The sequence below is a fragment of the Scyliorhinus canicula genome, chromosome 11 (genome assembly GCF_902713615.1).
Source record: "Scyliorhinus canicula chromosome 11, sScyCan1.1, whole genome shotgun sequence".
NCBI classification, from domain to species: domain Eukaryota; kingdom Metazoa; phylum Chordata; class Chondrichthyes; order Carcharhiniformes; family Scyliorhinidae; genus Scyliorhinus; species Scyliorhinus canicula.
This window is the reverse complement of record NC_052156.1, coordinates 50,049,632-50,075,702: the sequence shown is the minus strand read 5'-3', so window position 1 is coordinate 50,075,702 and position 26,071 is coordinate 50,049,632. Positions and strand designations below refer to the sequence as shown.

Below are 26,071 nucleotides of genomic sequence, written 5' to 3'. Positions count from 1 at the left end.
TGTCCTGTCCTGCTCCATCACCACGCCCTGTGAACAGGTTGACTTCATCCGCCAGATTGAGGCACAGGTTGCAGCTGTGTGCCAGCAACCTCCCGGCCTCAGATGAAAGTATGATTAGCATCCATGAAGAGACTGCCAAAGACCCTCTTCTGCAGCATGTAATGCACAACCTTGCAAATGGCTGACAAAAAGGGCAATGCCCTCAGTTCTTTAATGTGAAGGACGACCTGACAGTCGTCGAGGGGATCCTCCTCAAGCTAGATCGTATTGTTATTCCTCACAGTCTGCAGAGCTTAGTGCTCAAACAAATCCACGAGGGACACCTGAGGAAGGAGCAGTGCTCCGAAAGCTAGTGTTTGAAACAAACCTGTTGGATTTTAACCTGGTGTTGTAAGACTTCTTACTGTGCTCACCCCAGTCCAACGCCAGCATCTCCACATCGAAAAGTGTAGGTGCAGGGCCCGGCAGGCTGTCTATTTGCCTGTGCTATCTCCGGAAAACGCTGTTCGGATCAAGCTACCTGATGGAGGCTGGTCAGCTCCAGCTGTTGTCGTTCGACAGGCTGCTCCCAGATCGTTTGTAGTTTGTATGGCAGATGGCACCATTGTCAGGCGCAACAGAAGGGCACTGCGCGAAGTTGCCTGCCTACCACCAGATCCTATTTTTCCGCATGCTGCTCTGCCTCCTCCGGACATTTCGCACCACAAGGCCACCAATCTGGCAGCAATCACGCCTGTCAAAGCGCCGTCGTCCCCACCTCCACCTCTCAGACGGTCGACACGGATCCGTCGCAAGCCCCAAAGATTGGACTTATAGGCATTTATCTTGTAAATTTTGTTCTGTATCTGCACGCTAGACACCTTCCATGTATATATTCATCCATTTGCCATTCAATGTAAATAGTTCCACATGTAAATACAGTTACATATGCTCCAAGAACCAACATTTTTTTTTTAAAAGGGAGATGTCATGATATGCACTCATGCACATAATGAGATACAGACAGGCAGTAACAGACACCCAGTACAGCCGATCAACACACAGGACAGAACGCAACCAATTACCAGGCAGAACACTAGAAGGGGGTTTCCCACTATAAAACACACGAGGCATCAGCACTCTGCCTCTTTCCACTGGTGACAACTAGTGACAGTCAGGGTGTATATATCAGTTAGCACCTTCTATACGTGGCTCAGAGCTAGTCTGGTCTAGTTAGTTATAGTAAGCACACTTAGGTTAGTGGAGTGTCAAACCCACAGAAAACTGTGTGCACTGTTTAGCAGGTTCAGTAAAACGTATTGAATGAACATCAACGTTTGGAGTCTACTTTCCAGTACAACTGCATCGAGTTGCAGTCCATGGTACCCCAGGGTGATTAACACAACACTAGTCCGACTCATCCTGTTAGCACTTAAAGATGCGACATATTGCGCATTTCGTTTGATTTTGTCAGTGCTGCTATGGATTGTTCTCACTGATGTAGGGGATAGCCCAAGCACTTTAGCGATAGTTACTGTTCATTCTACAGCCTCAAGACATTTTTAAACATCAATTTTCACAATCAGGCTGATGGTTTTTCTTGCATTCTTTGCAGCAGCAGACACCACTTACTGGGCATTTCTGGCCCATTTTAAATGTGTCACCGACTGCAAGCAGTCCAGAAACTCCAAAATTTAAACCAAATTTAAATCCATAATTTTGCTTGGAAAAAAATAACTTTGACTTTGGATGCCTGTCGATTTTGTTCAAAGTTATTCTTGCAAACAGTACAAACAACCTCCTTAACAATGGTACCAATCAGGACCAGATATTACTTGGAAGGAGCCAGTGTGTGATGATGTATGCTGCGCAAAGATGATGGGCAACAATGATGACAATGCAAATGAAGATGGTTGGTAATAACGCTGACAAATGAAAACAAATGGCAATGACGTGCAGCATTCATGATGATGATGCAGAAGGCAATGACGCAAAAAGATGCTTAAGCGGAAATCACAACTTAACTCTGGGAATCAGACCTAAAACAAAAATGATGTTAAAAAGAAACAACTTAAAGAGGAGCAACTTGAAATGGGGACTTACTGTAAATAAATGGAAATGTTGAGGAGAGGGAGGGCATAATTTGAACAAATTATGGGGAATGTTGACAAAAATAATTCAGGTTGTGGGACTAATAAATTGAATAGGCGCTTGGATACCCCCAATATGAATTAAACAAAGAACTAGGTTTTACTGAATGAAACAAACTAAAGATCAAGGCTTCTCTCGGGAGAATTAATTACAATGTTGTCAAGATGCACTCCCTCTGGTTGCCACAAGACTGTCGCGGGTACTGAAGACAAGCAACAGAGTTGCAATGCCCAAAGCCAATGGCGTTGGTTCATAGTGAGCAATCGTGTGAGGGCAGTGAAGCAACCAGCAACCAAGGAAACTATTTAAAAACTGCCAGTGAAGCAGAAATCGCCTATCAGGGCCAATATTACTATTAAAATGTAACGGCTTGTAAGTGGAACGGGGCATAGGAGTGGAACTCTACTCAGCAAGAACAAGGAAGGTGGATGGGAGACATGAAAATAAGGACTTCTGTTGATCCCCTTGGAATATAATAGACTTGCTTTTGCTCACCATTTAGCAAGAAGAGGGCAGCACGGTGGTGCAGTGGTGCTCCAGTGCTGTGAATTGCTGTGAGTTTCCCGGCACTCGGACCGGTAAGGCCGGCAACACTATTCAATGTTAATTGGTCCACTTAACGAGGAAATGGACTTCAAGCCCCGAATGCTGGCTCACAAGTTCATTCACCAGGACAGCGCTCGCCAGCCCCCCCCCCCCCCCCCCCACGTCAAGCAGCACTTAGGCTGCACTTGTTCAGCCAATCCCATCCAGCTTGCAACAATGGCGCTGAGAAGACCGGCCCCAAGGTTCAGGGATGCTGACCTGGAGAGGCTCCTGGATGCAGTGGAGACCAGGAGGGATGTCCTGTTCTCCCGAGGGCCCCGGACGCTGAGCCACAAAGCAGCCAGTGCTGCCTGGGACCGAGGTGGCGGCAGCTGTCAGCTTGGGCAGTGAACCAAGAGGACTGGCCTCCAGTGTCGGAAGAAGGTCAACAACTTACACCGGGCAGTCAGAGGGAGTCGACACCAACATCCCAGCCCCGAGGGAGCATCACCCCAGGCGACCCCCAACCCTCCCTCCATCCTCCTCCCCCTTCAGCACTCCCTCCACCCACCCCTTCAACCCTCTATCTACCCCAACAGGCCCTTCACACCCACCCCCACAACTGTGAGTCACTCATGTGGGTAGCGATACCCTCTCTGTGTCCCCTCAAGAAAAGCTCTCCCATAATCGGAGGAGAGGGCCCAGACTGGTGGTGGGGTGCTGGACTTGACGATCCTCACCTCTTTTGAGGAGCGAGCCCTGGAGGTGACTGGTGTGGCCGAAGACAGGACGATCACCAATGCGGAGGCTGGCGGACCCCGCAGAGGTGAGGGACGACCAGGCTCCGCCCGGAGGACCTCTCAAATGTGAGTAGTGATTGCCTTCCTGACTGACCCATCCCTCCCACTGACCATATATCCATTCTCCCGCAGGTCCAGCAGCCGATGGCGATGGCCCATCCCGGGTGCCCCCTCTCTTGACTCCGGGGAGAACACCTCAGACGAGAGCTCCGAGGATGCAACTGTTATAGTCGCGGCACAGCTGTCATACCCACCCTCCACCAGCGCAGATACACACACCTCAGTGGGAAATGTTAGTGGTCAGGCTTCTGGGGCACTATCTGAGAGCACCACATTGCTGCTAATGTACATCTGGTGGAGGCAGGAACCCCTTGGCAAGACAGCAGTTGGAGGTCTGATGGATCCCAGCCTGATTTTGAGCCTCTGGAACAGAGTTACCCAGCTGATGGAGATGATAGGGACCAACCTGAACATTCAGAGGGAGATGTCAGGGTCATCCAGCAGATTCCTTAGCCGATTGGAGGAGTCCCAGAGGCTACAGGCGCAGGAGATGGCGCCGGCAATGAGAGGCCAACACTGCTAGGGTGGCGATCACAATGGAGAGCTTGGTGCACGATGTCGGCACCATGAGTGAAGTTGTCCAGGGCATCATTCAATCGGTGACGGCTATGGTTGAGGGTCTCAGTGGTATGTCTGCCTCACTGGGGGATGCCACCCAGTGTCAGGCCAACCTTGATCGGGTTCTGTGGGTCATGTCCCGCTCTCAGATTAGAATGACCGAGGCGCTGCGGAGCTTGTCCCGGTCACAGGTGAGCATGGCTGTGTCACTGCAGAGCATGGCCCGGTCACTGGGGGATGTGTCCCAGTCACTGAGGAGCATCTCCGAGGGCATCAACATGATGGTACGGACTATGGAGAACCACCAGGGCTGACAGAGCCAGATGATGCCGGGACAGCCGGGCCCGAACCATCTGCCCCTCCATTCCAAGGTAAACTCCAGGGCCATATAGGCACCAACCGGGAGGAGGGGGTGCTGAGTGCCAACCCAATATGGTGGACTTCCTCAAAGACATTCTGGAATTCTAAATAAACTATATCAGAGTGATAAACACCATCTGATTTATTAGTAATGTGCCCATATTTGCTGTTGCACTGTTGCTCCTTCATTTATTACTTAGTTTGGTTCCTATAATATTATCTGGTGTGAATGTGTAGTTAATGGGCTTTTAATTACGAAGATCAAATTTACCTTCTTCCACCCCTTAAATATGAACATCATGGGTCAGGTTTTCCTCTCTAGAGGTAAGAATCTGAAGTTAACCCAATTCCTGAAAGCACAATTTTGCCTCCTGAGTGACCGTGCATGCTCACCATATTTTCATTCCACAGTGGTGGGGGTTGCTGGAGTTGGGGCCACCACCTCCTGAAGTAGAACTCAAGAACGTGGATACAAGGTGGGTATGTTAGAAAGCCTGTCTCTTAGGCTTGGACACTAACACAGTTTTGTCGATGCGTATGAGGCCCCCTAATTCTTGAGCCCTATAAAAACATTGGGACATCGTTGAGATGGTCATAAAACTGTTCAGATAAACAGTCATTCAAAATCCATTTCAAAAATATATTATCTTATTAATTAGTCATGAAACGGTCACAGTATACACACAGTAATTCAAAGGCCACTTCTAAAACCGTTATCCTCTTAAATGATCATAGAACTGTCAAAATAAACAACCACTCAGTCCACTCAGCAACTGTATCAACAACCCTTGCTGAGCTGAATCCATTGGTGAGGTTTAGCAGCCAAATGTTCATATGGTATTCCATTGTATGGCTGTATAAACAAAACCTGCAGAGCGGAATACATTAATGCTTTTGAAGTAATTGAATAAGCTCAGCTATCTGTTCAAGATTTATGTAGTAGAACAAATATCTGAACTGTCATTCAATGAAAAGATTAAATCACGGGACAAATGACACCGTCAAATCTGGATGTCACTTGTTCAATGCAGAAGAGAACTTTAACCATTGGATAATATTCACTAATACATTTGAAGATTGTTTTACTTTCACAATGCTCATCAATTTAGTGGTTATACACCTTTTAAAAACAAATCCCTATCATCAATCATTGCATTAAAAACATATTTAACTCATCATATGGAGCTACATTATGGGCTGAATTATCCAGGAAATCAGGGTACAGTCCCACACTTAGAAAAAAAGAGCAAGGGGATAATTCCACAACATATGGCTGGTGGGGCACCCTCTACTCTGTCCACCCTGGCAGAAACCTAGTCCCTCAAAGAGTGTCATTTTAAAAGCTGCCCCAGCACTAAGGCGCATGATCCTCTTCCCCCCTGAGCAATGCACTCACCTGAACTCCCTGGATGTGCACCTGCTCACCAGGTTACACCTTGGGAGATCACCTCGGTTGTACACCGTTCTGCCTTCACACTGATGTGGATGATTCTCCTGAAGGAGTGGGGGTGATAATTCGAGCGCAGAGGCCTGATATCGATTTGCTAATGATATGCCAATTAATTCAAATTCATAGAATTTACAGTGCTGAAAGAGGCCATTTGGCCCATCGAGTCTGCACCGGCCCTTGGAAAGAGTACCCTACCCAAGGCCACACCTCCACCCTATACCTCTAACCTAGTAACCCCACTTAACCTTTTTGAACACTAAGGATAATCTAGTATAGCCAATCCACCTAACCCGCACATCTTTGGACTACTGAGGGAGAAAACCGGAGCACCTGGAGGAAACCCACGCAGACAGGGGGAGAACGTGCAGACTCCACACAGACAGTGACCCAGCGGGGAATCAAACCTTGGACCCTGGAACTGTGAAGCAATTATGCAAGCCACTATGCTACCGTGCTGCCATTTTTTTTTAATAGAACATAGAAAATACAGTGCAGAAGGAGGCCATTCAGCCCATCGAGTCTGCCTCGACCCACTTAAGCCCACACTTCCGCACCTCACTTCCACCCTATCCCCGTAACCCAATAACCCCATCTAACCTTTTTTTGGACATGAAGGGCAATTTAGCATGGCCAATAACCTGCACATCTTTGGACTGTGGGAAGAAACCGGAGCACTCGGAGGAAACACACACAGACACGAGGAGAACGTGCAGACTCCACACAGACAGTGACCCAGCGGGGAATCGAACCTGGCACCCTGGCGCTGTGAAGCCACAGTGCTAGCCACTATTCTGCGACTGTCTGCCCTATTCTGGCCATGGGGGGGTGATTTGGACGTAGAGGCCTAATAATGATATGCTAATTAGTTCAAGTGATGATGCCGACTTTCAACATCTGGAAACGTGCCCCATCGCTGATGGGGGGAGGGTACAATTGCATCACATGCTCACGTCAACATGAATCGCGATTTAGCTGTTCTCGTAAAATTTTCCTCTCCTGTCGCCGAATCTGCCCGGCGCTATGTAAAGTTGCCAACATCTTTTGAAATTACCTGTCAAAAGGTTTCCAACTCCAGACTAGGGTTTCCCCACGGTTCACAGCACCTCTGAGCTGGCATGAACCACGTTGCCTTCAGAAGCTGGCCTGACTTAATCTACACTTAAGGTGTTCTAAAATCCCCACTCCCACAGTGGACCTGGTCATGTCAGGACTGCTGCATACGGCTTGCAACCCACTCAGTTTAACACCCCTTTCAAAATTTCCAGTGATGGAAATGAGAGTGGAACTTCCATATGCAGGACACGCTCACCTAATGCGCATTTGCCCCACATTGGGACCGGAAAATCTGGCCCCATGCTTTCTTACTATCAACCCTTAAAAGGCACAACAGTGTAAACTTTGGATAAACCCAATATCCATCTTCACCTGTTCTGCTTCCCTAATTGTCATGCTTCTTCTCATATTATACATCGTTTGCCTCTTGATAGAGTTGTAAGATTAAATTTCCTCGGGATTCTGCTTATGTCATTGTTATATGAAGGGTCATGTTAATGATGGGCGTGGAGTCTTTGTCTGAACTTCTCTTGCCAACCCACCACTTTTCATATGTGTTCTGTATTTCACCAAGTAACTAGGATAAAATTAAAATGAGTGAACTTGCCATTCTCTATAATGTGGCCATCTTCTACTGTCATCATTAACATTAGTACAGCTCATTTGACTAAATATAGAAATTATTATGCATCAGTAGTGAGGAATATGTATGAACTGTAATCCCAACTGTGTGTTAGCCAGTTAACTGATTTTGATGACTAAAAGTACATCTATTGAGAATTAATATCACTATTCCTTCAATGTCTGGATCAAAATCCTGGAGCTTCATTCCCAACAGCACAGGTGTACCTGCACCAGACTGCAGCTGTTCAAGTAGACAGCTCCCCACAACATTCTCACGGACAATTGGGGATGGGCAACAAAGGTTAGCCTTGCCAGTGAGACAAGGAGAGAATTGCAAAGGAGGTGCTGAGTGTCATATAGATCAAGGATGTGACATTTTGGCAATTCCAAAGAAGTAAGCTGCCAACAAAAGTCTTAAGAAATTGGTTATATTGGCTGCAGACCAAGTACAGCTGAAATCCATGAAAATAGGAGAAAAATAAAATAATCTGGCATAGAAGGGCATATGTCAACTAAAATGTCACAACTACAAACTGAACTAACATTTGATTTAACTAACTTGCATCTCTAACTTAAGTTTGAAGCAATTAAGCATTGCCTAAATGCATGTATTATAGAATTGTATGAATATTTCATTTTTTTTTCACGAACCACCAAAGATACAGATATGGATGTAAAATAACATATTATTCAACTATATATTTATCAGGTCCTGTATTAACGATTTCTTAGAATCCCTACAGTGCAGAAGGAGGACATTTGGCCCATCAAGACTGCGCCGACCCTCTGAAAGAGCACCCACCTCCACCCAATCCTCCTCCCTATCCCCATAAACCTACCTAGGGACAATTTAGCATAGCCAATCCACCTAACCGGCACATCTTTGGACTGTAGGAGAAAACCAGAGCACCCGGAGGAAACCCACACAGACACGGGAAGAATGTGCAAACTCCACATAAACAGTCACTCTAGGTCAGAATTGAACCCGGTTCGCTGGTACTGTGAGGCAGCAGTGCTGCCACTGTGCCATCATGCCATCCAATTTGATAATTCTGATTGAGTAAATATATTCTTTTGTATTTAACTTCGAGATTTAATTGTACTTATGACTAATTAGTTTGGATTTGTCATCTGGCTTATTGCATCATTACCAATAATGTCCTTTCTGCTACTATGGGAAATATAAACATGTCTAAATATATTTTTTATGGTTAAATGTTGTTTCCTGTTGTTTAGCCAATTTCTTGCTGTACAGTGTCTCTTTAAGGCCACATGCCTTAATTTATCAAGACTCTGATACGTGGCACGTTATCAAATGCCCTTTGAAATCCACATGTGGGAAGTTCTTTTAATTTCCTTTATGAATGCACTTCATTATGGGCGGCATGGTGTGCAGTGGTTAGCACTGTTGCTTCACGGCACCGTATACCCGGGTTCGATCCCGGCTCCAGGTCATTGTCCGTGTGGAGTTTGCATATCCTCCCCGTGTCTGTGGGTCTCAACCCCAGAAACCAAAAGATGTGCAGGGTAGGTGATTTGGCCATGCTAAATTACCCTTTAATTGTAATTTGTTTTTAAAAATGAACGCACTTCATTATTTCTTCAAAGGACTCTATTAAATTCGTCACAACTAGCACTTTGAAAGTATTAATTCCATTGTTCAGTGGTCAGTATCTCTCGATATGAATTACAGTTCCTTAATATTTAATTCTCAGAAAATAAACTCAGCTTTTGCAACACCCCTTATGTCATTCTTATATTCTATTTAATTTATTTTGATTAATGTCACGCCCATTTCCTTTTCCCATATTCCCCCTTCTTTAGGAACCAAGAACTCCAGACCATTAGAGATGCCAGGAGTTCGGGGGAAAGGCTGAGTGGCACCTGCGCACTGCCAGCCTGGCACCCTGGCAGTGCTACCCGACACCCTGGTTGTGCCACCCTGACACTGTCAGGGTGGCATTGTCAGGTTAGCACTGCCAGGGATCAGGCCGGGGACTTATCAGGTGGAGGTGAGTTGAGGGAGTGTTCCTGGGGATCTCTCCGAGGTTGGGAGAGGAGGTCGGGGGTTGAAAACGGGTGGAGAGAAAGGATTGGAGAAGCCAGACAAAATAGCACCCGCTTTGCGAGGTGCCTTTCCAGCAGGAAATGACTCAAATGAGGCCTCGGCGGAGAGAAACTCCCTGAGGCCCCAAAAACCAATCAAGTGCCATTGTCGAGAAACACCCCACTAAACACGCCCAAAACTGGACATTTTTTCCCATTGAATCGTGGCCCGCCTCTCTATATTACACTCCTAGTCTTCTCTGAGAAAACCTCTTCCCTGCTAATACAGTATATTATGCCTGCCTTAGCATTTGTACCTATTACAAATTTGCATTTGTCATTGAGAATTTCTCAGTTTCATTATTCACCCTCTTTAGCCTTCTGAACACCTTGCCTTTGTTGGAATTGACTCACACTCCCATATGTACGATAACAGAACCTACAATTTAATAATAGTGCCCTTTTGTGAGCCGAACTATATTCATTGCTTTTGTAGTTTTATTTCTTCAATCAAGGTTCCAATCAACTGTTTGGTGAGACAAGGCCAGATACAAGTCATTAAGCTATTTGTTTCACAGTAAAGTAAACATGAAGAACACTCATGACGACCAGATTCCCATAATGCACTCCACACCATTTAACTTTGAATAATAAAGGGCAGCATGTGGCGCAGTGGTTAGCACTGGGACTGCGGTGCTCAGGACCCTGGTTCGAACCCCGGCCCTGGGTTACTGTCCATGTGGAGTTTGCACATTCTCCCCATGTCTGCGTGGGATTCACCCCCACAACTCAAAGATGTGCACGTTAGGTGGATTGGCCACGCTAAATTGCCCCTCAATTGGAAAAAACAATTGGATACTCCAAAAAAAAAATTTTAATCTTTGAGTAATAAAATAAAATAACATAGCTTCAGGCTAGTCCACAATAGTAGCCCACCTAATAGCCCTAAACAAAATTGTTGTGTTATGTACTCGGGGATAACACAGGCTGCAACTGGATGCAGCTTTAACCAAAAGATACTCCAGACCTTGAAGTTAGTTCAATCTGATTTATTGAACCAGTAGCACAGTTCTCTAAGAGTTTGACTCTCTGCTAACCTTTTTTTTTTAATAAACATTTTATTGAGATTTTTTTTGGCGACTCTCTGCGAACCTAAGTGTGGTTACTCTGTCTGACTGAACCAGACTAGCTCTTAGCCATGTGCTAGAGGTGTGATACTGTAAAAACATCCTGACTCACTCTGTAGATGTTCATCAGTGGAAAGAAGCGGAGTGTGAGTGCCTTGTGCCTTTTATAGTGAGATACCACTCCTGAGTGCCCTGCCTGCTCATTGGTCATGTCCTGTTCTCTGTTCATTAGCTGCCTGTCTGTGCCTGTCTATGTATCATCTGCATGTCTGCATATCATGACAAAAATTATGTTTTAACTATCCTGCAGAATTTCTAACCTCGTTGCCACAGAAAAGCCTTTGCCATCTTTCCTTTAAAAATTCTGACTGCTCTTGAAGCTGTCCTCCATGAACAAGCTTCCTTGTCAGCTTGTGCCCCAGCTTCCATTTTATTGTTCACAGCCAAGAAAAGATCAAGGGCTTTGTAGTACAAAGGATGTGAGGCGTTTCTTTAATTTCTAAGACAGGTTAATAGCTTGCATATTTACAGTCACCAACATCACAGCTAGCTCCTTGGTACTTTGTTGTCTCAGCCTTTAACTTACTTGCTTTCAAAAATCCAATATGAAAAGTAACTTTTTATCCCATCTTTTGGGTGGAAGACCTTGAACATGTCAGTGCCTCTAGCTCACCAATATTATCCTGAGTGAGGTTGTTCATGAAGGCCCGCCTTCTTAACCTTCCCCCTCGTCTGAGGTGTGGTGATCCTCATGTTAAATCATCACCAATCAGTTCTCCCCCTCAAAGGGGAAAGGAGCCTATGGTCATCTGGGACTATGGCAAATTTACCTTATTGTACTTTATGTATTCACATACAACTTAAACCTGCCTCTGTTCGACAATCTTATTTTTTAGCCCTCAATCCTCTGGCCTATGCTTTTATTATTTTCCTTATTTTTCTTTTTTTAATACATTTTTTGGCCACATTTGCTTTGCTCTATCCTTCCTTAAATTGTTCCTGAGACTGCCATATTGCCCCACATTATTCATGCACTATCTCTCCAGCCATCCATTTATTTCTCTATTTCTCTATTGGTAAAGGCATTACCAGAAGTAATCCTGATATGAATGTTCTTATATCCAGATCTTTATTCTATCTCCTGCTGATTATAAACTACCACCACCCCTGCTCCCCCTTCAGCTGATTAATCAGTTGTCCTCAATGTTGAACATCAATTGGAACTAGCGCTTAGGATGGCAAGGCCACATAACATACTCTGTGTTGGGTGCTTCAATGTCCATCACCAAGAGTGGCTTGTTAGAACAACGTCTGACCAAGCTGGCCAAATCCTAAGGATATAGCTGCTATAGACAGGGCCTGTGCCAGTTGATGAGGGAACCAACAAGAGGGAAAAACCTACCGATATACCTGATTCAGATGCATCTGTCCATGAAGGTATTGGTAGGAATGACCACAGCATAGTCCTAATGGAGACAAAGTCCTGGCTTCACATTGAGGAATGCCCACCATCGTGTCCTGTGGAACTAACATTTTGCGAAATGAGATAGATTTCAAACAGATCTGGCATCTCAAAACTGGGCGTCAATGAGACGTTGTGGATCATCAGCAGCAGCGGAATTGTATTCAACCACAATATGTAATCTCACGATCCAGCATACCTTTTGTTCTACCATTGCCGATAAACCAAGGGATTAACCCTTATTCAAAGAAGACTGCAGGGGAGCATACCAAGAGCAGCACCAGGTGTATCTAAAATGAGGTGTTAACCTGGTGGAGCTGCAACACATGCATGCCAGAAACACCCGCATCCCATGAAAGAATTTAAACGTTCCTCAGTCCCTTTTAGAAGACTCCAATTCTGGTTTTTTTTTCCCCCTCCATCATTGGTTCCAATCTGAATTCCACAATGTAGTTGTTCATGTGCTCTCAAGAATTTCTTACACCTTCTCTACAAGATGCCAATTATTGCACTGAAAGAAAACATAACATTCTTTTCAGTGTGCTATAAAATCATTTTACCATTCTCCGAACTGTGGAGTTTTCTATTATCGCTGCATTATTGCACTTACTTCTGCATTTAGCAGCCCATTTTCTTCACAATGCCATGATATTGCTCATGGGTGTTGCATAATCTAGTAGTGTCAAGTCAAAAAACCTAGGGATACAGAAGGTGAACTGTGGATTTAAATAGATGTATGTCAATCAGGGATACAAATCATTTTCTAGATAATCATAAGTTTTTATAATAGTTCCATTATGTCACCTGTTGGGGAAAATCTCAATAAATCATGTGAGATATAACTTCAGATTTGACATTGGTTATGTAAACACTTTCAGAGGGTGGTAAATGAAAGGCTTGTAATATGCGTCATCTTTAATCATACAAATGTCAGTTGAAGAAACATTGCTACCTCGTATAGCGCAGCTTGATTTAATTATAGCCAGTGTCAGTAGGAGAACAATTACACATTACGACCATGCCTGCAGTTTTTAGTTAAATTCTCTGTGGACTAGAATAAATTAAACAGCATTATTCTTTCCACGCAGATGATGTTGTTCACATTTACATTTCTAGTTATCTGCATCTTTTAAATTCAAACCAGAGAACGTGAAAAAAATTAAGGGTAGGAATTATGATGACCATATAATAATCAGATGGTGAGGAAATATTTGTAAAGCGGTAATTAAACTGGAGAGGCTATTTACTTAGTGATGGGTTAATCTTATTTTGCAAACAAAGACCAAATCTGCCTTGAATTCCAGTCAACCATATTTCAGGAAAAAGCGTTTCTTAATGACTTTTAGTACCTGAAAGTAAAAATGCTTTAAATGCCTCACATGGTGGTACTTAGCTTTGCCTCTCTCTCGCGGCATTCAGTATTTAAGTGGAGGTACATTCCTACCTCAGTATCTGAAGAGGTAATTTATGCTGATGGCATATACCTGTCAAGAAATAGTGCCTGTGATGATCAGGTACTGGAAATGTTCTCACAGCGATCAAATTGTTATAGGGTAATAAAGCATAAGATAATGTTCCAATCATTCAATATGTTGTAACCAGTAAGAGTATTGTCATGGCAAGTGAAATATACCATGTACTAAAGAAACTAACTCCTCTGAAAAACTAACTCCTCTAAATGACCATACTCTCCAAAAAGGCAACTGCGAGAAAGATTTTATTTAAAATATAAGTGTGTATCTTATCCATTGAGCTGGATAACTGTAGAATTAGTCATACATAGCGTAACAGTCAGTAGACCTAGATTCAAGGGGGGGAAAGAGGATTTGCGAAGATATATTGTAGATCAGAACTATTATCTGAGCAAAAGAGAAAAATTGCAAATGTTACAAACTGAAAATACAAACAGTAAATGGTGGAATACACTTTAGGCAGTAAAATGTCTGAAATGAGAAAGGGCAAGTTATTTTGTTTCAAACCTCTCTTTTCCCTTTTGAGATAATGAATGACCTACCGTGACTTTCCATCATAATCTAGTTTATTTGCAACTCTTATGATTTTTGAAAATACAAATATAACTTTATTATTATTATTTTGCAAGTATGATAAGAATGAAGCTTAGCATTTCTCCTAACTAACCACATTGTGATGTGCAGGTTCACCAATACTACAACTGTCTCCCAGAAGATAAGGTTCCATATGTTAACAGCCCCGGAGAGAAGTATAGAATTAAGCAGCTGTTACATCAACTACCACCGCATGACAATGAGGTAATTGCGATATATATATAGTCTGGTGTATGCATGCTATCCAATACATTGGAAAATAACATTTAAAATCTTTAAATTAAATGGATTCAATGTGTCTTTAAAATATTGTGTTTCAAAAATTCTGGGTTCCCCACGTGATATCTTAACTCTTGTGTCAATCGAAATTCGAGGAGTTTACTGCATCAGATTTCCTAGGGACAGCTACTGTTAGTTATGAAGCACACATCATGCTACCACAATTTGCAAGAGTGCTGAGTCCTTCTGCAACCCCCATCCCCCAATCACTGTACTCCTTTAAGCATCTCAATAGTTTCCGCCTTTATCCTTGCCTTCATGCGCATTTCATCATGGGACTTTAATGCAGCACTGGTGGGCCTACAAAATGGCATCATGAATTTTTATCAGTAACAAGTAGCCATCCTGCTATTGAAGTAGCACAAAACTGGATGGCCAATGTATAAAAGAATCATGGGAGTGCCCAGCAAATTGTGACTTTGTATAAAGGAAGCAGTGCCCACAGTCACATATAATTTGCATATTTAGGGACTGGTAGCCGTTGCACTTCATATAATCTCTACAGTGGAGAGGAAGGCCATTCAGCGAATCACGTCTACACCGACCCTCTGTAAGAGTACCCTCCCTAGGCCCACACATCATAACCCCACCTAACCTTTGGAAAATAATGGGTAATTTTGCATTGCCAATCCACCTAACCTGCATATCTTTGGACTGTGGGAGGAAACCGGAGCGCAGACACGGGGAGAGCATAAAAAATTCCACAGAACAGTCACCCAAGGCCAGAACCGAACCTGGGTTTCTGGCATTATGAGGCAGCAGTGTTACCCGCTGTGCGCCAGTATTGTGGTTTTACAATGTACCTGGTGGGATAATTTAATGGTCCCCATAATCCTGGAGAATTTGGCACATATTTTTTAAAATGACGTCCTCCCAGTCATCTTAATGTGAAAACTATCATTATATAAACTGAGCTGCCTTGTGGAAGAGAGAATTACTTTCTTGATGGGGGAATATATAGAAAACAGCAAGAGTAGAGTTCCTCCAGAGATTCATGATTGAAGCATATCCTTTTGAGACAGAGCTCATGTAAAATGTCTATGAATTCATGCTGGATGGGCAGTGCTAACATGTTCTGGCTTCTCCCTGCCATTGTCTGATTAATATAACGGATGTGATTCAGTGACTCAAGTTAAAGTCCGGTTTTTGGACCCATTTGGCAGGGAGTTGCGTGATGGCCGCGTTGGCAGATCGTGGCCTGTATTCAACTGCAGTTAGTGCAAAATGGAGACCCCAAAAGATAATTGGCTCCCTTGCCATCTGATTCCACGACACGCGCCTCAGCAGCTCACTGCTAACAAGGCGCAGGTGCTTTTAAGTGCTCTCTCATCACTCACTCCCAGGCAACACACAAGCATGGCAGCGAGCAGACCTGATCCTCGCTTTGGGGATGCCGACCTAGCCAGGTTTCTCGACGCTTTGGATGAGAGATGGGGCACCCTGTTCCACGAGGGTGTCGGAGGAGCAGCAGCAGGGTCAGCAATGCAGCCTTTGAGTCAGCAGCAGCAGCTGTCAGTGCGGGCATCATGACCAAGAGAGAATGCTGTCCCAATGTTGGAAGAAGATCGCAATGATCTCCAACAAACTGCAAGGATAAGCTAACACCTCTCTCCTGGCATCAGTTCCGCCTGCCAGCCCTCAAATTTCCCCATCGACTGGCTAACACCCCAACACCACCCCCACATCTGGGGCGAAATTCTCCCCTACCCAGCGGGGCGGGGAGTCCCGGCGTAGTAGAGTGGCGCCAACCACTCCGGCGTCGGGCCTCCCCAAAGGTGCGGAATTCTCTGCACCTTTAGGGGCCAAGCCCTCACATTGAGGGGCTAGGCCCGCGGCGGAGCGGTTGGCATCACACCGACTGGCGCCAAAACCGGCTCCAGCGGCCTTTGACGTCCGCCACCCGGGGCTCACCGAAAGGCCTTCACCGGTTCGCGCATGCCGACGTCACCACCGGCGCATGCGCGCTGGGGGATTCACTTCCGCCTCCACCATTGTGGAGGCCGTGGCTGGCGGCGGAATAAAAGAGTGCCCCCACGGCACTGGCCCGCCCACCAATCGGTGGGCTCCGATCTCGGGCCTGGCCACCGTGGGGGCACCCCCCGGGGTCCGATCGCCCGCGCCCCCCCCCAGGACCCTGGGGGCCCGCTCGCGCACCGATCCCACCGGCACAGAGGTGGTTCAAACCACGGTGGCGGGAGAGGCCCTCTCAGCGGCGGGACTTCGGCCTATTCGGGCCGGAGAATAACGGCAAGCACAGAAACCCGTAGCTTCCCGCCGGCCCCAGCCATTCTCCGAGGCGGGCGGCGGGAATTGGCGGCACGCCGACTTTTTTGCGGGTGGGAGAATTCTGGACATGGCGGGGGTGGGATTTTCGGCGGCCCCGGGCGATTCTCGACCCTGCTGTTGGTCGAAGAATTTTGCCCCCGATCTCATGCCAGGGGTTGACCCATCAGCACAACCCCTTCAATTCCAGATACAGTGCCCACACATGCCACCTGCTATAGAACCCCTATAGACCCCCTGACTGATCAAGCATCAGGCTCACAATGCTCAATGTTAAACATGACACCCCTCATACATGTGAATCCTCTGTCATGTTGATCTTCACAGTGGGCCTGCCTGCAACCCACCCTGTTGTCTTCCACTTTCCCCACCCTGATGGAAACCCCATTCAGAGGATGGGTGTGAGCGTACCTTTAACAGAAAGACAGGAGTCAGACTTTAGCAGAAACTGAGGAACACAGAGCTTTCCTCACAGTGAGTTCTCATCACTATCCTGCCTTATATGGTGACCCACTGACAATGCCAACACAAACCCGTCACCGTGTTGTGATGTTTACCAAGATCCTTGGAGGAGCAGGGTGGCTGGGGAGTGGGAGAGAAATAGGGGAGAGAGTTGGGGAGGGTGAATGGGGGCTGGTGAGGATGTGGGTGAGATAAATTTTGGAGGGGGGGTGTTGAGCTGACGGTCACAGCCTTGTCCTAAGAGAATCTGGAGATGGTGAGAGCCTCCTTGGTCTTCCTAGCGTGTCTGGCCCTTGCGGTCGCCTGTCCTCCTTTCTCTGGTTCCTCCTCGGGCTCGTCCTCTGCACCTCCTGGGCCTCCTCATCTTCCCCCCTCAAACGAGCCCATATGTCCCTGTTCCTCCTGTAGCATGTCATCTCACTGTTAGGGAGGGCACAGCAGACCACCACAAAGTAGGAGACCATCTGGGGATGTACTGCAGGGCACAACCAGAGCGGTCAAGGCATCGGAAACGCCTTTTAAGCAGTCTATTGCACCGCCCAACGATAGCACAGTTGGCAACGTGTGCCTCATTATAACCGGTCTCCACCTTGGTCTCAGGCCTCTGCACTGGCATCATCAGCCATGACCTTAGCGGGATGCCTTTTCATTCACGATCTAACCCGTCATCCTGATGTGGTCCTCGAAGACACTGGGGATCTCTGAGTGCCCCAGGACGTAGCTGCAGGTAGCAGGCACATACAGGCTTGATTCGGAGGTGGTGGTTACACATGATTTTAACTTCCACTCAGGGAGTGGAACCTCTCCCTGTTAATATAGGGCACTCGCTGATGCCCCAGTGCTCACAGGGTGACATGCATGCCATTGATCACCCCTGGACCTGCAACATCCTGGCGATGGCAGTAAAGTCTGCAGCCTGAGGATGTTGGTAGGTGTGAACCAGGTTGACGGTGATATAGTTTGATGACTGGGAATACAAAGGAGTTGTCCAGAGGAAGTAAAAAAGCACCTGCAGAGATGGAACACACTCCACTCTTCCTGGCAGGGAGAGTACAGACGGTCAAAATGAACGTACTGCCCAGGTACCTCTCTCACTAAGATCCATCCCGATCTGTATCCCCAAGGCCATTTTTAATGGGGGGGGGGGGGGGGGGGGGGGGGGAGAGAGATGATGCTAGGATCACAAAGAAGGTCTTACAGAAAACAAAATCCAGGGGAGAGCTAGCCCTGCCAAACCTACCATTCTACCACTGGGCAGCAACCGCGGAGGGAGTGATAGGATGGATAAAGAGCGAAAGCCGAGTGCGTGCGGAGGAGGCCTCCTGCAAAGGGACTTTTCTCAGGCCCTCGCCACCGGCGGCACTCCCATCCCCGCCCAAGAAATACTCCAGCAGGCCCAGTGGTGGTAGCCACCCTCCAGACTTGGAACCATCTACGGACTGACCAAATGTGCGGCAAAGCCCCCATCTGCAATAACCATCGGTTCAAGCCAGCACTCACTGATGCCAGCTTCAAAAGCAGGAGACAGGACGGGGGGACATTGACAGTCAAGGACCCACTGATGGTAGGATCACAACACTGGACAAACTGCAGTGAGATTCCAGCTGGCTAAAGACAACAAACTCAGATACCTGCAGCTTAAAAACATCCTCCAGAAGGAGACAAGGTCATACCCACGACCACCACGACAGGCATTGTTAGAAGGGCTACTATACGCAGACATCCTAGGCAGAGGGAACCTGTTTGTAGCCAACACGTGAATAAATAAGTAGCCAGGAGCCAGGGATAAGTAGCGAAGAAATTATAGAAGAGAGGAAAGTGATGGAGGACCCCGGTGGGGAGCAAGATGAGGTAGCAAAATCCAGCAGGAAAGAATGGGGGCAGCAGTGAAGAAGGGGGGGAGTGGTGGAAAAGGGAGGGAGGGGGAGGTGCGGAGAACAAAAAAAAAAGGGGAGCCAGAAGGGGGAAGAGATAAGAGAACTAAAACGGGGCGGGGGGCACAGGGGAAGACAACAGTGGCAACAACCACAGGACGACGAGAGAACGTGAGGAAAAACGGAAGGAGAAACGAGCAATGGCCGATGCCGAGTCCACTGCAGAAATTAATGTTAAAAACCCCCTCCAACCTAATTAGATGATCTGTACAAAGAAAGAGAGAATAGAAGAGAGGGGAGGAAGGCTCCCCCTGTCCTGTTATAGCCTATGTATTTTGCTTTACGATGTATATACCTTTATTTATAACACGTTCAAAACCCAATAAAAAACATTTTAAAAAAAATACAAAGCAGCAGTCACCTCCCAGGTGTACCGTGGGCAGAAGATTGGGGTGTGCCACTCAGGTCCCTGCTCGAGCCCTGGAATGACCCCATTGGCATAGAAGTTGTGGGCTGTGGTGACACTCAAGGCCACAGGGAGCGGGTGTCCTCTTCCTTCACGGGGTGCCATATCCGTGAGAATGTGGCATAAGGGCAACACTGTTTCCCTGCTCAGGCGCACATGCTGTTCATCAGCTCTGTCCAGCATTGCTGGCCTCCCCTTCTGGGTCCCTCCTCAGCCTGATGGGCGGCTCGGTCTTCAGGCTGTGTGGCCGCCCCTCGCACATGCGATGTTACCTCAAACCTGCCTTGGGGCTGCTGCTTTCTATGGCATCTACCCGCCTCACCTACCACAGCAATGTAAGTGCAGCCTCTGCGGGATTGACACCAGTAAACACTGTTATATTTGAAAGAAATCGGAGAAGGAGAGAGACTGACAATCACTCAGAGCTTCCATCCCGCAACCCTTAACTCTCCAAAGCGTCCCTCACACTTAACATGACAGTCCTGCCTTCTCAAGAGTGTCATCCAGCAAGCCAGGTGTGCTGCACACTTATCCCCAGCCACAAGAGTAGCCCCAGACCTCTGTCGGGAACATTAGGAACGTGCTCAGCCGCCGTCTGTTCATCCACACACTTACCCTTTGGTCGTGAGAGGATCCTCAGTAGTGAAGCTCTGCTCTTTAGTGTTTGATTGTTGGCAGCTGCCTCTGTGGCGCTGACATTCCTAGACTACAGGCACATTGTTCAGCTTTAAAGATTGCTGGACATGCAATGAACTGACCATCCTCTCAGGCATGGCATGTGTGCCCTCCAAGAGGCTGCTCTCACAAATAACAAGGCAAATTCCTAATTTGAAATAGCCTTCAGCTTGAAGCTAGGGGCTGCTCACAGTCAAACAAAGTAAAATGGGATTTCAGGAGAGAAGCCGCAGCAGGGCTCTGACCTGGAAGAGTTTGGTAGGACAGCTACTGATGCAGCTGTGGTTGCGCCCGTTATGGGTCTCCACAATATTTAAGATGGCTTGAAGGCCCCCCCGGCCCTTTGGCGACCCCCAACTTGGAATGCTTCAGCCCCCTGACAAAGCCCGACCCCTTGAAGCCCCCCTCCCCCTCCGAACACTGGGGCACCAGCTCTGTTGCCCCTGAGCTGCATGCTGATAAATGGAAATTGTTGCTCACTTCCCCATCATAGCCATTGCACTATGTTCCCGTTTTTGAAAAGGCGCATTAAACGAGCCCTGACTGAGTTCTCGCTGGGGAGTCAGGGAATTCCTGGAGGCCGCTACTTTCGACTTCAATCTCGTTAATGAGATTGAAATGAATGTAAATGAGGGTTACTGATATTCTTGGGCGTGATCCAGAAACTCTCCATCGGAGTGGGCTGGATGAATCGCAAAATGGTTTGCGCCTGGCGCGAATCTCAATTTTGTCCTCTCCCACTATTCATCCAGCGTGCCGAGTTTCCTGCTGGGCACGCAGTGCCAGGGACCCGGGTTTGATTCTGACCTCAGGTGACTGTTCGGAGTTTACACTTTCCCCATGTCTGCGTGGGTTTCATCCGGGTGCTCCGGTTTCCCTCCACAGTCCAAAGATGTGCAGGTTAGGTTGCTAAATTGCCCTTAGTGTCCAAAGGCTAGTTGGGGTTATGGGTTAGGGCAGAGGATGGTGCCCAGGTGAGGAGCTCTTTCAGAGGTGGGTGCAGACTTGTTGGACCAAAAGGCCTCATTCAGCACTGTAGGGATTCAGTGATTCTGTGAATTGTCTTTAGAAACAGTTTTTTTCAAGAGTAGTGATAAGTGTAGGGGGAGGCTGCCTGAACAAAACAGCAGTTTCTTTTCTCCCACTCAGTGTTTGTAGTAAATTCCAAAATATGGTCAACTGTTTGCACAAGCAATCTCAGTTTATAAGTTTTCTTTCAATCAGGTGCTTCCGTTTTGGTAAGCAGGACCTGGAAAATTGCCCCTTTGAAATATGGTACATATTCTTGTGGGTAGTTGGAAAGGTGGAGTCACAGAATTTGACATCATCTCACCCTAACAATGTAATTTGCACATGGTTGCAAATTATAGGGAAAGGTCTTAATTTCTTCATTGTACCCTGAAATTCAACAGTATCTTGGTAAATCGTGTGTGACCACAAAGCCGAATTACACATCGATGCAGGAAATTTGCATGTACGCGTATACTTCTAAGGTGGGATTCTCTGTCGGCCGCCCAGGGAATCGGAAACATGATTGGGCAGGGAATTGCACTTCAGCCCGAAAATCGAGGCCGGTGCCAGGTGCCGCGACAATGGTGTAAAACATACTACGCAGAACATACAGTAAACATCGTTGGTATGTCATTAATGGGCATACCCCAGTATCTGTAGGGCTTCGGCAATGCTCCACCAGGAGGAATTATCAATGGCGAGGTTTACTTGTGGTTTAAAAAATCGGGGAAAAGACTCTTGTTGGCTGGAATGAATGTGTGTGGGGAGTGGAGTGCTTTGATGCGGCTGCAGCTTGTCAGCCTATTGAGTGCCAACGACCCCGGCGAATCAGACACTTTATCTTATTTTTTAATTTAAAGTGCCTAATTCTTAAAGGGGCAGTTTAGCGTGGCCAATTTACCTGCACTTCTTTGGGTTGTGATGGTGAGACCCACTCAGACACGGGGAGAATGTGCAAACTCCACTTGGACAGTGACCCGAGGCCAGGATCAAACCCTGGTCCTCGGCACCATGAGGCAGCTGTGCTACCACTGCACCACCGTGCCGCCTTGGACACCGTTTTCATTGCAATTGCTCTTGTTTCACATGGCGCCAGTGCTTGCCCATTAATGAATCCTGAATTGCTCTGGGACCGGTGCAACTTCCGCGGGTCGTAGAACCCACCATTTGAGTCCTGGCGTCAGCACTTAGACTCTGAAAAAAAGAATCCAGCCCCTAGTTTTTAAGTGTGTCAAAGATAAATAGTTGCAAATTTCTAGTTATGAATGCCATTAATTTTTCTGTCAAAATATATTAGATTTGTTTGGAAACTGACTTTATGTAGAGTTGGTAAAATCTCTTGTGGGATAATATATTACTAAATTCTTACCGATTAAGAATTAAGCAGACATATTGAAGAACCAACTTGATAGCCCTGCCCCAAGTCAACTGCATAGGTCGAGTCGCAACTTACTTCAGACACACCATTCTTCACTGAATATCATGCACACTTACAAGTTAATAGAGCTCTGTAACCTCACATTCTTATAATTTTAGCCTTGCATAATTCACATGATGTGTACAGGCATGCATTCATAAATAATTCTTTCCTCCAATGCTATGTGTCCTTTCAGTACACTGCTTCCTGTTCAGAAATGATGCAGAAAACTGGACTGAATTAAAGGGGTTTTACAATTGGGCACAATATTTCTTTTTAACTTTGCTATGATTATCGTATGGTCACTTGTCAGGTTCGTACTGCAACTCACTTGATGAAGAAGAAAGAAGAATTGCGTCTTTTCAGTACTCAAAGAAAAGAGAAAATTTGGGAAGAGGTACTATTCGACCTTTCCCTATAACCATGACTGGTGCAATTTGTGAGCAGGTAAACATATATTTTAAATACATTTCATGCTTAGAAAACTTTAAATTGAAGTATTACTTGAATTAATTTCAGTTTTCTATTTTTAATAAGTTTGTTGGGAGGGGACTCGTGGAGCATAAGCATCTGGATACTCAGCAACATGAGGCTGCATCCCACTGAACATTATGTTCGCTTTAATATAGTACCTGTTTTGCAAAGAAGTTAAAACCATTAGAAAATGTGCCTTGAAGGCACTATAAGAAGTGTAAGCAGGAACAAAAGTAATGGATCCTTGAGGGGATCTAATTAGGGGCTAGTACCATAAAGAAAATGTTTGTTAGCATTACAATCTAGGGCGTGTGAGTGTTTTCTTGACTTTCGCTTGTTTTTTGAGATTTAGTGATGCTCAAAATAAAAGATTGATTTCTTGGAATTCACCCAGCCTTTCCCTGGATTTCTTGAGTTTTTTTATGCTAAAAACTATAAAGCAGGCAAATACTCTTGCGTTTTAAATTAGCAATAAAACTGACTTTAAAAGTACAGACCTAATCTTACCATACACAATCAAATCGGTGTTTGAACACTGGCTTCTAAATTACAAAAGAAACTTGTAGAAATTTTCCTCAAATAGTTAGATAGGTTCAGCTGTCAGTGCAAGGGCTTGGTGGCTGAATTGTTTTTTCTCAATATTTTTATATTCTTTGTATATTTAATTCTTATGAATGAACCAATATTGGACGGTGCCTCTTGAGATTATCCATGTACCAAGCATTATTACCATAACCTAACAACTCGGCATAAGTATAGCAAAATTGCAATGGCTGACCTGAAGATATAGACTTCTCCAATCTACCCCAATCATTGGAAAGAAGTTCAAATTTCAATCACTACATGCAAAGCTCCCATCCAGCCTCCTTTTGATGTCCCTTTCTTAAAAGTTCCTTAATTCCTGTGATATTTCATGGCTTTTGGTATATTTTTGTAATCTTAATTTTATTGTCTCCAATCAATTAAAATGATGGCAAAGAATGAGGTTGTTGGGGCAGCACGCAGCACAATGGTTAGCGCTCCTGCCTACAGCGCCGAGGTCCCAGGTTCGATCCCAGTTCTGGGTCACTGTCCGTGTGGAGCTTGCACATTCTCCCCGTGTTTGCGTGGATTTCACCCCCACAACCCAAAGATATGCGGGTTAGGTGGATTGGCCACGCTAAATTGCCCCTTAATTGGAAAATAACTAATTGGGCACTCTGAATTTTAAAAAAAGAATGAGGTGTTTGCATATGAGAGTAGTGCTGATCAGGTTGGCCACACTCTAGTCTCCCACCCTGTGGGATGGTAAATAATTCAATTTATATGTGGAGATTCAATTTCTGCTAATGATTTGGAAGTCCATACTCATGCACGGTACCATATTATTTAATTGCCATATACAAGAAAATAAGGAACGTCTCTGATTTCCTGTGATGTTTTGACCTCTTTGACGTCTATTAACATGTAATCAGATTAGTGGCATTGATTCCAACAATATAGGAAGCCTGTGGCCAAATTATAATACATTTGTTCATCTCCCAATAGATGGCTCTGGGCTAGGAGTGACTCAGTTGTAAGTCATTGTCATATGTCTGGATGTTCAAGTTTTATTGTACAGTATTTATTTCCAAGATTACCTGAGAAGTTTAAAGTACAGAGTCAGTAGCAAGGAAAAGGGTAGACTAAAACCTTGAAAATATGCTTGGGAGATTGGCTCATGATGGATAGATTCAAACAAAAGGATTTGTCCAGGAGTCTAAAAATATTCATGAGATAATGAGCTCTGCTCTATTTCACTCACATAAAAACAATGCACAATTAAATTTAGATAGCAATGTGTTTCTGACAAAGGCCACAACCAAGACTGTCACAAGTGAGGGTTATTATCATAACTAATGACTAAATTACAAATCTATTTCACCAATTGAAAATGTTATTTTTAAGGAAAAAGGCATGTAACTATTTGTTAAAATGAGTGGCATTTAACAAGGATGATCACTGCATCACCGGTATTTGCTTTTTTTAAAGTTAGATACTTCTCGAAATGTCGAATGTACCATAATTTTATTTTTCATTTTAAATCAGTGTGGAGGACAAATCAATGGAGGAGACATCGCAGTATTTGCGTCACGAGCAGGCCCGGAGTTTGCTGGCATCCTCGATGTTTTGTCTGTGCCACATGCAATGAACTATTGGTGGATTTGATTTATTTATTTACCAAACTGGGAAGATATACTGTGGGAGACATCATGCTGAACGTCTGAAACCCAGATGTGCAGCATGTGATGAGGTGAGTTCACAAAAACATGCTCCAAGTTTAGTTTACAAAAATAGAGAATGTTAGATTTAAATCAACCACTTTAGATTTTAGACCGCTTAACATGACTACATCAATACCATGAAATTGACACATTTAACATTATATATATTCACAATTACAAGAAAGACTGTAATGCCTCTTTCCTGTTCTGTACAACTTCAGAATTCCAATTCAGAAAAATTGTGGCAACTCAGTATTCACTCTGTCAAAAGGATTTTGTTTCTCAACATAGAAATTTTGAAAGTTATATTGGATTAAACTTTTCCACCTTGATTTCCACTTTGGACATGTGCGATATCTAGAAACATGTTTTACATAAATAAAATTGTTTCAAGTGTTTTATACTCAGAGCTGGATTCCATAAAATTCAGTGTTATGTTCCAGATTATGGACGCCTTCAAAAACACTTGCATCTTAATATGAAATATATCCCAAAGTGATTCATAGGGGTCCAATCAAAAATTGAAGACTGGACCAAAGACGAGATATTAGGAAGGATGTTCAAATAATGGTCACAAATATGGATTTTAGGGCAGCACGGTGGCGCAGTGCTAGCATTGCTGCCTC

At 45.3% G+C, this 26,071-nt stretch overlaps 1 protein-coding gene across 1 annotated transcript in view; it reads left to right on the top strand.

Annotated features, from left to right (window-relative positions):
- The window catches only part of prickle2b (prickle homolog 2b), a 441,701-nt gene that overhangs the window by 401,185 nt on the left and 14,445 nt on the right, over positions 1-26,071 (top strand). Inside the window, 5 exon segments of the mRNA XM_038810573.1 lie at positions 14,352-14,490; positions 23,042-23,175; positions 25,270-25,321; positions 25,324-25,394; positions 25,397-25,474. Coding sequence (XP_038666501.1) covers positions 14,352-14,490; positions 23,042-23,175; positions 25,270-25,321; positions 25,324-25,394; positions 25,397-25,474 — 474 coding nt within the window.